Source organism: Nothoprocta perdicaria, unplaced genomic scaffold (genome assembly GCF_003342845.1).
Source record: "Nothoprocta perdicaria isolate Ctin4 unplaced genomic scaffold, notPer1 scaffold_20, whole genome shotgun sequence".
Classification (NCBI taxonomy): domain Eukaryota; kingdom Metazoa; phylum Chordata; class Aves; order Tinamiformes; family Tinamidae; genus Nothoprocta; species Nothoprocta perdicaria.
The window spans coordinates 7,020,120-7,032,552 of record NW_020455205.1 but is presented as its reverse complement, the minus strand read 5'-3'; the positions used below and the strand labels follow the sequence as shown (position 1 = coordinate 7,032,552).

At 38.0% G+C, this 12,433-nt stretch overlaps 1 protein-coding gene across 1 annotated transcript in view; it reads right to left on the bottom strand.

Moving 5' to 3' along the window:
- Positions 1-228: 228 nt before the first annotated feature.
- The window catches only part of EDEM3 (ER degradation enhancing alpha-mannosidase like protein 3), a 24,597-nt gene continuing 12,392 nt past the window's right edge, over positions 229-12,433 (bottom strand). Inside the window, exons 10-20 of the mRNA XM_026037905.1 lie at positions 12,171-12,254; positions 10,930-11,013; positions 10,237-10,361; positions 9,532-9,697; positions 7,237-7,391; positions 6,330-6,483; positions 4,992-5,186; positions 4,178-4,343; positions 3,540-3,725; positions 2,579-2,593; positions 229-2,076 (exon numbers count right to left, since the gene is read on the bottom strand). Of these exons, the coding sequence (XP_025893690.1) occupies positions 1,670-2,076; positions 2,579-2,593; positions 3,540-3,725; positions 4,178-4,343; positions 4,992-5,186; positions 6,330-6,483; positions 7,237-7,391; positions 9,532-9,697; positions 10,237-10,361; positions 10,930-11,013; positions 12,171-12,254 (1,737 nt within the window). The 3' untranslated portion in view covers positions 229-1,669. The remainder of the gene's footprint in view (positions 2,077-2,578; positions 2,594-3,539; positions 3,726-4,177; positions 4,344-4,991; positions 5,187-6,329; positions 6,484-7,236; positions 7,392-9,531; positions 9,698-10,236; positions 10,362-10,929; positions 11,014-12,170; positions 12,255-12,433) is intronic.

Below are 12,433 nucleotides of genomic sequence, written 5' to 3'. Positions count from 1 at the left end.
CCCGCAGAAGCTAGCTCATTGCAAAGGCCACTTACTCACTACCCCGCTACGGCTTCGCTTCCTCCTCTAGCGACTCAAGTCACCACCGAGCTGCTGCAGAGGACTCTGACCGAGGGCCGCGCTCGGAAAGGCGCCGCGCACGCGGGTGCTCCTGAAAGCGCCGGCCGGGAAGCACACACGTGCTCCCGCGTTCATCCTGCACACCAACACACAGACAGATGCACTAGGGCTGTAAGGAGTAACCGTTGCATATTCAGCGCACACCCTTTCACCTGCTAAACCAAGATGCGCTTCCGACTGGGACTTTTTTTTTTTCCTTATTGTAAAGATTAATATAAACCTTCATTTTTTTTAACCTGGTGCAGCATACAGGCAGTGTTAATTTATTCTTTAATATAAAACAATCCTTTAAATCATAATTCACTAAAAGCAGTTTATATAAATGAAGTCCATTAGTTTTTGGCAGTTTCTTCAGACACAGTCAGAACGTTTCTCAGCTGTTGGAACATCCACCACTTAAACTTAAAACACGTATTTCAGAAAAGGAATAACAAATTAGGACTCGCACTTACCTGCAGAGAACCCCCAAAGCCCAGAGTCAAGTATCAGACATTCTTCATGTTCACATCACTGGCCTTCCAACTATGGACTCAACAGCCAGAACTGCTGCATTTCCCTACTGGCACTGGCCTCTCGGCCTTAAGTATCACACGTAAAGAAGCTGCACGTAAAAACGACAGAGTCAAGCTGACTGTTAGAGCTTGTGGGAAGAGAAGATTTTGTTAACTCGAATTCCGTCTAGACTCCTTTCAGAGAATGTTACCGGTCCTAAATTCAGTATCTTAGGGAAGATGGTTTTTCAACCTGGGAGACCAAAGGAAATATGGGCACTGAGCGGTTGTCTCGTCCCTTTGCCTTAACCTCAAGGACAATTTCCTGGCCTTGGCTGTGAACCTCCCCAATATCCTGGCTCTCCCAGTCTCCCTGAAGGAGTTGCTAACAAAGTGCAGCTGCCTTTGGTTTGCAGAGGGTCTCGATTTCAAACTGGAGCAGAAGGGGAAGAATTCCCAAGTCACCYTAATCATTGCCCAGGGCAGCAGGTAGGAATGATGAGCAGCACTGCTGTGTCTTGCTATGATATGCTGGAACAAAATCAAACTGCTTCTAGCTGTGTCTGGAGGACACTACAACTGGAAACATTTGATTTCCCATGTCGCTATTCATGAAGGCTTCAGACTGGAGATCAGTGAGGTGGCACCTGCACTACAACAAAAGCAGGGACTGACCTTCTGCCTCCGCRTGCTCTCCCCGCTCCCATTAAGTGGTAGGTGAACCCCACCGTGTTCAACTCCTGCCTTCCAGAGGCCACAGGAAAACGGGCTCTCGGAGCCAGGAAYGCAGAAGTCGGGTTTGCTCACGGATGGAGCCTCCTGGTGGGATACAGCACCATGCAATGGAGCCCTACGAATGCTTCAATTGCACATTCCCATTTTTAAACAGGAAAAAATTAAAACAAAGAGSACGTGCTGGATTTCTACGGTATTTTCCAGGTGAAGCCTGGCTGCTCATCACAATACTGAATATGTTTCCTAGTTTGCTGATATCAGGGCCTCTCTTCTACCAAAAGAGTTCTCCACGTATTTACTAACAAATAAGTTATTATTACAAGTCATAGTTCATCCTTTTCCATCATTTCAAATGCTTCTATATCTTCATTCCAGTCTGCTAATATGGATTCCATAGGTGGGACTTTATTATCCCAGTTAGCTTTGGAGTCTGAGACTGTGTCAGGTTTCTGTTCCTGAGGCTGGTTATCTGCTTGTGCGCATTCTGGCTCGGAAATACTACTAGCCTCAGTGTCAGGGACAAAGGAGTCCTGATTTGAGGTGGAAACACTGTCACTGTCTGCAGGAACAGGAGACAAAGGATCCGTCAGAGAAACCTCAGAGCTGTCGCCTCCTTCAGGCTCCTCACTGGCCAAGCCAACACCTTGAGATGCTGACGCAGTCTCTTCTGAACTCTGCTTCTGGGAATCATTTTCGGACAATTTCTGGTCCATATTGTCCATTTCCAAGTCTTTAAGAGGGGAGGAAGAAAAAAATGTTTGAAAAAAAGCTAGAAAAATGTTTGAATATGCATTTCAAATGTAAGATCACTATCTTAAAAAGAAGTGCAGACTTTTTGGAAGAAATTAACCCTCCATGAGTGAAGCAAATGCTCTTTTAACATGCACCATGTGTGCATGCTGAATTTTAAAGCATTCCCAGATGCATAAGTAGGATTTCAAATCCAAGTAAGTGGTTGATACACAGTGTTATGTTAGTAACTTGCTAAACTGTGAGTTAAAGAGAGACAAAGCCCAAGTGCCTCCCTCCTCACATCTGAATTCAAAGTAACTAACATTCAGTTCTCAAATCTGAATTTAGGTATTAACTTTGCGTGAGCTCCGATTTAACTAGCCAGATTTCTTTAGAACTGCATGTTTGTAACTAGGATATAAGAGTTCTAGGGAGTGTAACTTCGTATTTTAATACAGGATACTTACTGCTATCAATAATGTAGTTTGGAATCGTTTTACCTTTAAAGATCGTTGCTGGGATTCCAAACGAGAGCACGAGGAGGAGGAAGAAGCACAACCGCATTACAAATTCTCAAATGCAGAACTACCTTTTGCACTCAGTATTTTCTTACAACAGCTCAACTATAGTTATAATAGACAGGAAGAATCTCTAAGCAGCTGTGACCAAGCTGCACTGCAGCTTTCGGGTCATCACCTTTCCACACATWCAAGAAAATAAATGTTGTCACCAGTGTCCTAGAGATTTGTTCTCTACATGCTCTGCTTGAATAAAACAATACTACAAATATTTAAATGCGGTCCAGAGGAGGGCTTTCAAAAGGAAAGGAACTAGAAATCTCTGTCACACATAAGCATTTTAATTTGAAGCTTATTAACTTGTAATTGTCTTGTATTATACAAGAAAACCCATCAAGTTCTGAGGTCAGCAGTCTTATTTCTTGAGATAACCACTTTCCCTTACCTAGGCAAAATAGTCAGCTCTTTCCTTTCGGGTACTGAGAATGTCATTTGGGAGCTTCATTAAGAGAGAGGCATTTACAATGTGGGACACTGAAAACACTTAAATTATTCTGACAAGACTTCAAAGCAGATTATGACAAAAAGGATTCAAAAGGAATCCAAAGGGCTCTATTGTCTTGTTAGCCAATGTGACATTTAACTTACAAATAGCAATAAAATTTGGAGGTAACAGAGGAAAGACATCTCCAATAACAGCCTTGATATGACATTAGTATTAGCTTTTCAAACTGAAAGCTAAACTTACCAAATAACTCATGTATACCCTTAGGTATCAATAGAAATCACTACCATACATTCCATATGGTGCCAAATGGCACAGATCGAAGCTAAACGTACATATGTGTGTGTGTGTGTGTTCGTTCATGTGTGTCTCTGTCCATTTATATATATATACACACACAACCCATTTATATATATACACAACCCTACTAACACTTACCTCTATCTTTTGCTTTATCAGAAAGGAGCACCTCTACAGCCTCATATTCCCGGATTGCATCCAGTATAATATTTCCTTCCTTGTTGAAGAGGAAGAGCATAGGAATAGTGATATCATCTGTATTCTTTCCGTCACCGGCCATTTGGAAGAGAGGAGCAGTGTCACTACTGCTTCCCTCGTTGTCATCTACCCACACAGAAAAGAACCAGAAAACTCTTCTATTAGATAAAAAGATAAAAAGACCACAAATCTGAACCTACAGTCACCTAGGAGGATTCCAGGTACAAAATAATAAATTGGTTGTAAAAAAAAGGCAGCTTTAACATTTTTCATTTACTTTGTACATTAAGGTTTCCTCAATAGTTAGCAGGAAACATTATTTCAGCACTCCACGATGCTTAAAAGGGTAACTTCTAATCTGCAAAGACAGTGACAATCATTCATTTCAACTTGTTTGGGGTTTTTTTTTTTTTCCTTCATAGAACTGGACATAAACACAGCATTTTTTCTCCTGATCATAATTTCTCTACTGGAGTACTGACCCCTCAGAATATTTAGCAGCTGGACAGCTTTCCAGCATCTCCAAATCTAAAAAATATAGGTCATGTTCACACAAATAAAGAACTTGATTTTATTACCGATAACAATGCCTCCTATTGCTCCTGCTTTTTGAATGTTTCGTGCCTTTTCAGCAAACATGCACTGGCCTCTCTGCATCAGAGCGATTTTCTCTTTCACTGCTTCAGGATTAGTGATCTCCGAGCACCCGTTATATGGCTTAATGGTTGCAACAAATCCTCTTGTCTGTTTGGCGGGGAGGGGGAAAAAAAAAAATACGTGGAATTAGAGCAAGGTTCAAGCCTACAAGTTTCCTAAGCCTTTTTCTTCAGATAACCTATTACAGTGACTGTATTTCGTGACTCTGGAGAATCCCATGCTGGGCCCTGAGCTTTAGTTCTATGAAGAGAAAGAATGGCTATGTGAAAACTTAATTCTTCCATCCTTATATTTTGATTGTGTCTACTGTCTCCACTAGGAACCATTGCCTAAATGATATTTTCTTCCCCTTAGAGTTAGCCTTTTGTGAAAGTTTGCAYAAGAACAGCCTAACTTCAAAAAGGCTTCTGCAAATCCATGGCCCACGTAGTATATCTTCCCATTAGGGAACTTCATTCTCTTAAGATGTACACTGCTCATTACATAAATTTGTTTCAATAGGTATTATATACATAGTACTAGAGACTATATTAAATTACAACTGATAACCGAGGAGCAGAGCACAGGCTGCAAACTGACAAGCCACTACCTTCCATCACTGTCGCATTTTAACTGCTGCAATTAAACTAATCTCTAGCTGACCAACCCGAAATAGCATCGCTACCACAAAATCCAGGTTCATGAAAGAGAAAGCAACGGAAAGCTCGCAACAGATGACATGGATATCTTACATACCCCAGCTTGGTGTTTGGACAAGTCCATTCCAAACTGTGCTGGCCCAGCAGTCAAGACCACCCTGCCGAAGAACGGATGGGAAACGATTTGAACAGCGCGAGGAGGGAGCTGCTGCTCCTTCTGCTGCTGACTGGAGAGTTCAATCATTTCTTGCATGAACCGCAAACCATCTTCAGCATCAAGTGAACTTGCTGCCTGTGGAGTTAAGGAGAGAGAAAAAAACAAACACAAAAAGACACAGCTTAGGTGTTTGATGAACTTGAAAGGAATACAAGAAAATAAACCAGAAGTTGTGAGTGCTTTGACCGCTGTTTACACTTCATACAATACTTCAGTGACTCTGAATAATACTCTGTTTTATCAGTTTTCTAACAAAACACTACAGTGAGTAAACACTAAATGCTAAAAAGATTTTAAAGTACAGAATGGAGGCCCACTGTCATTAATTCATCACCTCAGATGAAAAAAGATGGCTGCTGAAAGGGAGTATTTAACGTTAATGTTTTCACCACACAGCAGGGTGAAATATAGCTAGACAGATCAATCTTTCCTAAGCAAATAGAAATATCTCAATCTGAAAACTATTATTTTCAAAAAGATGTGGTTAATCCCATTGCTTTGAAATTCTTTTATAAAAGGAATTGTTTCACTAAGGTAACCCCCTGGTGTCCATCTCCTACATACAAAAAAAGTTAGAATTGATTTAATCAACCTTAAATGCTTCAAAGCTGACRTTTACAGAATTCTCTATATAGAGAATATTAAGAAATATTAGGGTTTCATATTTTGGGGGTTACATTAGGAAGTGAACTAACTTCTAAGTATCACTTTTCTATCCAGAAGCAAATTATGTCCACAGCCTAACTCAGTAGTTGAATATCAATTTGCAGATATTCACAGAACATATCCAGCTACCACAGTGCTCTGACTTTTATTGACCAAACAGTCATCAGGGTGTTAATGGAAAAACTAACGCTGTCCAACACAAATGTATGCTATAAACTTTAGGGTTAAAAATACTCTTTAAAATAAAAATATTTTTAAAGTAGAGAAAATTCCTAGGTATGAATCAATGGCAAATATGTATGTACTAATGGCACCAGCAGACAAGTAAAATTATATCTTGTGAACAGTCTCCATCTAATTTAATGTAATTTTGATAAGAAGTGCTGTGAGGATGAAAAATTAATGCGCAACCACCTATTAAATATGGTTACATATGAAGCTCACACGCCTCTTCCACAGTAAGCCTGCCTGTTCTGAACTGCTAAGAGAGTCAAAATCCTAATGGCTTGGAGTTTACTAAAGATTTTAATAAAGGTAACTGCTGGGCCTTACTTGTACTGCATGTTGCACTAATTGCACTCTCCCATCTTTGAGATGAATCAAGCTGACTCCCATCTTCTTCAATATCTCCAAATGCTCAGGATTACTGGCCATGAAATCTCTGGCTCTCAGTGGCGGTTTTGGTCCGCTTCCCAAACTCTCTTCTCTGCCAAAAAATATCAGAGATCAAAACCAGATTATTCTTAAGACCTTGCACACACGTCACAAGTTATTCTTTCCATCACAAGATGGGAATTCTTTGGAATAAAGCTGAGTATAAACTTCACTAAAAAGCAACTTCTCAGCCAAATTATCTTTCAAAAGAGCTGCTGATATTCTCAATCATTTTGTACAAAAGAGCTCACACGGTGCTGCTAAAAACGAAACCACTAAAAGCTATTTCTCATTTTTAAATGGTCTGCATTATTGCAAGAATGATTAAAAACAGTTTTCCCAGTAGAACGGCTGCTCAGTTTTATTCATGAAGTATAAATATCAAAGGGGCAGTCAGAAGGACAAGCTTCCTCAACTTGGACAGGCTGTCCTGAACTTTTCAAAATCTGACATTATTTACTTAATACAGAGAAGAAGTTGCAGAACTGTTCAAGAGACTGCAGAAGTCAAAGACTACAACACTTTTCTCATAATAAATTGTAGCCCAGTTATTCTTTCGGCACATGACGCAAGATCCTTTTGCTTTGAAAGATTCACCAATTCCTGATGGAAATTGAGTTTTGCTGATAACATGAGACAGAATATAAATGATTTTTCCCATAGTTAGGCTATCCATTCCAAAAGAACTGCCAACTCAAATAGAGCAAATCTATACCCCCATATATTAAAGTGTTTCGCTTCCCATGCATAGCAGTCAATCCCATCCACTCCTACACTACCAAAAGACAGCAAATATTCATCTTACGCTCTGGAAATACCCCGAGGACAACTTTTATCCACCACATTTTTCAAAGGTTCACGAATACTCTGGGCAAACATGGGGTCATTCGGGAAAAGAATCTGGGTGTTCGGGCAAGTCCAGTCAAAGTTGCTGTCATCCAGCTCTGTATATTCTGTAGTCTAAAATGAAAGATAAAGGTTACTTACTAAAAATGCAGATATATTTTTATAATAAGATATATTCTTATAATAAGAAAATCAAACAGGCCCTTAAGTCATCACATCACAACACACAGGACACATGTACACAGGACACGCAGCAGATGAAGTCACAAGCACACAATTTCCAAGCATGAGGAGCACATAGTGTTATTTATGTCTCATCCTGCAATGCTAAAGAGTAACCAGTGTACCACAATCCCTTTTTGGGGATAAAAAACACATTCTCATTTCTACCCATCCTCATTTATCACTACCAGGCCTTAATTCATTCTTCCTCCATGCTACTAAGAATTCACCCCTTTCCTTGAGCGAGAACATTTTCTACTTAGCATCGTAGCAGATCAAGTTTATTCATACGATAATCCCACACTTATGCATCCTAAAAATAAATATGTATTTATGAAGAACTGTAGATAGAAAAATAGTAGCCTCTTGCACATTTTTTTTTTTTTTTTTTATATCAACAAAAGATTCTCCCCTTGGGAGCATTATAGTCTACTAAATCAGTGCAAAGCAACGTTGAACCTTTATATAACTAACAACATCTATTCTCAGAAAAGATGTCAGGAACTAGCATTTGCACATATCACTGTTTTGTAACATGTGAAATCACGTGGAATATGTATGCGCACAATGGAAAAATCCTAACAGTCTGTTCTTAGCTCTGTGAATGACTCTTCAGATAACTGGGCATTTAGTTTTTCCATCAGTAAAATGTCATTAAAAACAATGCAATGATCTTAAAAGACTTTTAGCTATTCCACACACTTTGTTGATACCACTTTAAATGTGATTTTTCTTACTTTTGAGTTAGTCACATTAGCAGCTTACACTTACCAAAAAGCTACAACAGAACTGCATTCATTAAGTTACTCCATTCTCTTTTTAGACCTTTTTCTGAATACTTGTTATCTCGAGAAAACTATATGTCAGCATTTCATTCCCACTACAGTGAGAATCCTGTCCATCTCAGCTACAGGTTTAACATTCTCATGCTGGGAATACAAGTTATAGGTTCTTTTTGACACTTCTGATAACTTCCTGCATAGCTTGGAAAATGCTGGTCACACCAAATGAAAAACAAGAATAATTTAAGAGGGATTGCACTTTCAGTATAATATTAATTCTGCCTTTTCTTCATAGTCTCTGTTTCCTAAATTTAGGAAGAGATGTTAAACGTTCAAGGAAAGAACATTTTGGAGATAAAGAATATGCAAGATTTGCACCATCTGGGCACATTGATAGTCAGCTCCAAGACATGTTAAATGTATTATCAGTGTCAGATGTTCAGAGCAAGTTATTTCGAGAAGTTCTTTTTAATGTTAGATTCCATGAAACATCGCACTCTACCCAGCTTTAAGATTTCCTCAGGATGTACATAGCTTTAAATAAAACAGAAGTTTTCTCTTCTGATTGAGAAATTATTTCAGAGAAGACATATAGTAAGGGTCAAAACAAGGCAAAGTAAAGAATTTATGGCCCTGACGCTGTGGGCACCTTTCTGTTCACTCTCTCATGCACTTACCTTGCTTGTCAGCAAAGTTATATACCTGAAAGATAAACTAAACCATCTCAAAGAGGAGTGTTTACAGTATTCCACAACACCCTTGTACTACCACGAAGTACTTAAGAAGTACTTAAGAAGGTWAAGAGAAGCACCCTACAATATTAACTTCACATTAGCCTCAAAACACTGTTGTAAAATTGCAGAGGGTCAATGTAGTAAAAACACATAAATGTTGCCATGTCATTGTATAAGCTTGAGAAACAAATTAAGAGAAAATAACCAAAAATAAAAAATGCACTGTGTTATTTTCAGATCTATATGAATAAAGACAGGCAACGTGTATCTTTTTAAATAGTACTCATATTCCATAGCATTTTTCACAAGATTCAGTGGTGCAAGCTTCCATCATGGAAAAGATCTTCGTATTAATTTGACTGCAAATATTATGATAAAATAGTCCAARTTGAAGAAAATATCAAAACTGATAACCTTCAGACATTTTTTTCCTGTTTCTTTTTTCTCCATTTCTTAAAAGGGAATATGCTTTAAAAGAATATTACAACTTGCTATAAATTTTGAGTTGATACTTACTGTATTTTTTTTAGATATTGTTTGGTTTGTAGTGGATAGCCAAAGTGGTAATAGATGAGCTTCTGTAGTGAAGATATAGTCTTCTATGTCAAAAATCATGTCTTCYTTATCAGCAAAGAGCAGATAAAGATACTTGAACATCTCAGCAAGAAAGAAAGAATCCATTCTATAGAAGGTAGGAAAAAAAATACCCATTAAGACGACACCCATATTTTCTAAAATTCCAGTACATACATACATATTGCTCCACCTCTGAAATGTCCACGGTATTCTTGAACATAATTCCATTAGGTTTTTTTTTTTCCAAATGGAAAGAGGGAGGGAAGTGATTCRAGAGAATTCAAAACGGCATTACAGCAACCTCAAATAAGCCTCTTTCAAAGAAAAAAAAAAAAAAAAAAGAGACCTAGAAGTTTGTAAAGTAATTCATCTAGTGTTCTGAGACTACTAAAAGGAGAGCTTTAAGATGAAAGGTTATAAGACAATGAAAACATGTTTAATGGAATCTAGGAAATCATTTCAATAGTTACAGACTGTGACAAGTAAACATGGTAATTTCAGACTTGGCCATCAGAGAGGAGAGAGAAGGCTGCTCACAAGTCAGATAATTCCACTATACAAACAAACAGGTGTTTGTTGTTGGTGGAGCTGGGGCTTTTTTTTTTTTAGATTTTAGAAAGCAAAGTCAACACAAAAATCTTTTACCTATCTTCATGGCTTCCAGTACGGACATCCTTCATTGCAGCAAACCCACAAGGTACCCTTGCATACTTGTTCAAGTTTTCAATGAGTGTTTTTCCTACTTCTAGATAGTAAGGATCCCCAGTAGCCTATAAAAACAAACACAACCCACCGCACAGGTGAACTTAGACTTGTTATAAAATTAGCACCTTCAGTTTTTTCCACCTAATTATTTTATATACTCTGGTTTCCTGCTTTCTCAGATATCTGCAAGATCTAGTTATCAATACTTCTCATAAATGTAAGAGATGTCTGAGATATAATTGTACTACCTACCCTTTTACACATATGCAAATAAACACATGGAAATACTTAAAAGAAGCCTAAGACACCTAAGACACATGGTCACTACCATGCTCTACTGTACAAGGTATAAGTAGCTTTGGCACTTGTCTCTACTGAGAGCAAGAGCAGTAAAACCTAAATGCCTTTGAAAAACATGGGCCAAAATATTGTCATCTAATGATTTTCTTTTTAATTCTAGCCATATAAAACAAACCTCCCAGAACAATTTGGTACTTTCATCTTTGCATACAGAAACAGTTCAAGTAGATAGAAAACTCGGACATGCTGCTCATTCTGCATTGAAATACAACACCAGTTAAATTTTAGAGTAAGAAAAGATTATGAAAAATAGAGACAAGAAAGTGATCTTACTTTATACAAGAAATAAGTGCTTTCTGCAAATTCAGGCCTTAAAGGATGCTGAGCCCAGTGAACTCTAAAATCTGTTGTGAATGCCTGAGGATGGAAAAAGAATAGTCAAAAACAAGTGCTAGAATAAAACCTGAACAAGCCCATTTTGATTCCCAAATTAATTATTTTACAACAGCTGGAGTACTCCATAGCTGAGGCTGGCAGGTCCAGGGAAGTGAATGTCCACTACACACTGCCACAGATGCTACAAACAATTTCTGCAAAGAGAGCTACCACCTGACACTGAAAACATGCATTATTTATTCTGCTGAAATGACAGCTCATATCAGCCACTTCCAACATAAAAATACCAGCAACCAGAGATGAGTTATGCAAGAATTTCCTAGGCTGTAGGTTAACTCTTAATATTTTGCTCCCATAAAAAAGCACTGACAAAGGCTAACCTCTATAAAAGCTTTCATTCACTACTAGCTCATATTAGAATTTAAGCCTAATCTTAAGTAAAGGGGATGCATGTTAGTTTAGACGTAACTACATCATCTTTCAAATGTACAGCATTTCAAAGTACAAAGCACCGGAGAAAAAAAATGCAGTGCCAATTTTTATCATTTTAAGGTACTCCAAATACCTACCTCTAGTTACCAGAATGATTTTCTGGACTCACTTGCTATCTTAAGTGAAAGGAGCATTACTTAAAATATTCTCTAAAACATATTATCTTATCCCACAGGCAAAGCCAAAGTCACAATTGCAGTYGGAAGTTCTCATTTATTCTAGATTATCAGAGGGTAATGAAACACTCCAGCAGGTTTGTGTGTGCACAACTTACTTGCTCAAACAAAGCCTGAGCCTGCAATASTAACAAATCACTCCTACCAACTCTCAAGGACACAAGGCAAAATTTTAGAAAAAAAACCACAACATTTAGTTTCCTTCCTTGTATTTCTTGGGTTAATAAAGACAATCCAATTAATGTTACAAGACCACAGCTATTTTACTAGGCAGCTACAGGTACAAGTGTTTTCGTCAACTTGTGAAATGATTCAAGGTCAATTAGGAACAGCTGAGGTAAAATCTAAGCAATTATTTTAGCAACAGCTCCCACTACCATGCTAATTACAGGGTAACTGAAGGAAAAATATTCCCTATCTAAAATACATTTGTCATAAATGCAGAACTGCAGACTGCAAACTGTGGAAATGATCCTTTGTTTTTAATCACATAAAAAAATACTAACATACCTCAGGAAGAAAGTTATGCTTTTTTATAACCTGATACAGCATCTCATGAGTTTCTATAGCAGGTCGAATATCACCCTTCAACACCTAAAATAAAAGAATAAAATTTAATTCACTACCCATAGGAACAATATGCAAAATTAGGCAGACCTACTGTGTTCATGTAAAGTCACATACCAATTCCTACACTGCCAGCAGACCCACCCTGCAAATGTTATCCCTCCCTTCTAGTGTAAGCCACACATATTCCTTAGAGTTTTTTTTTT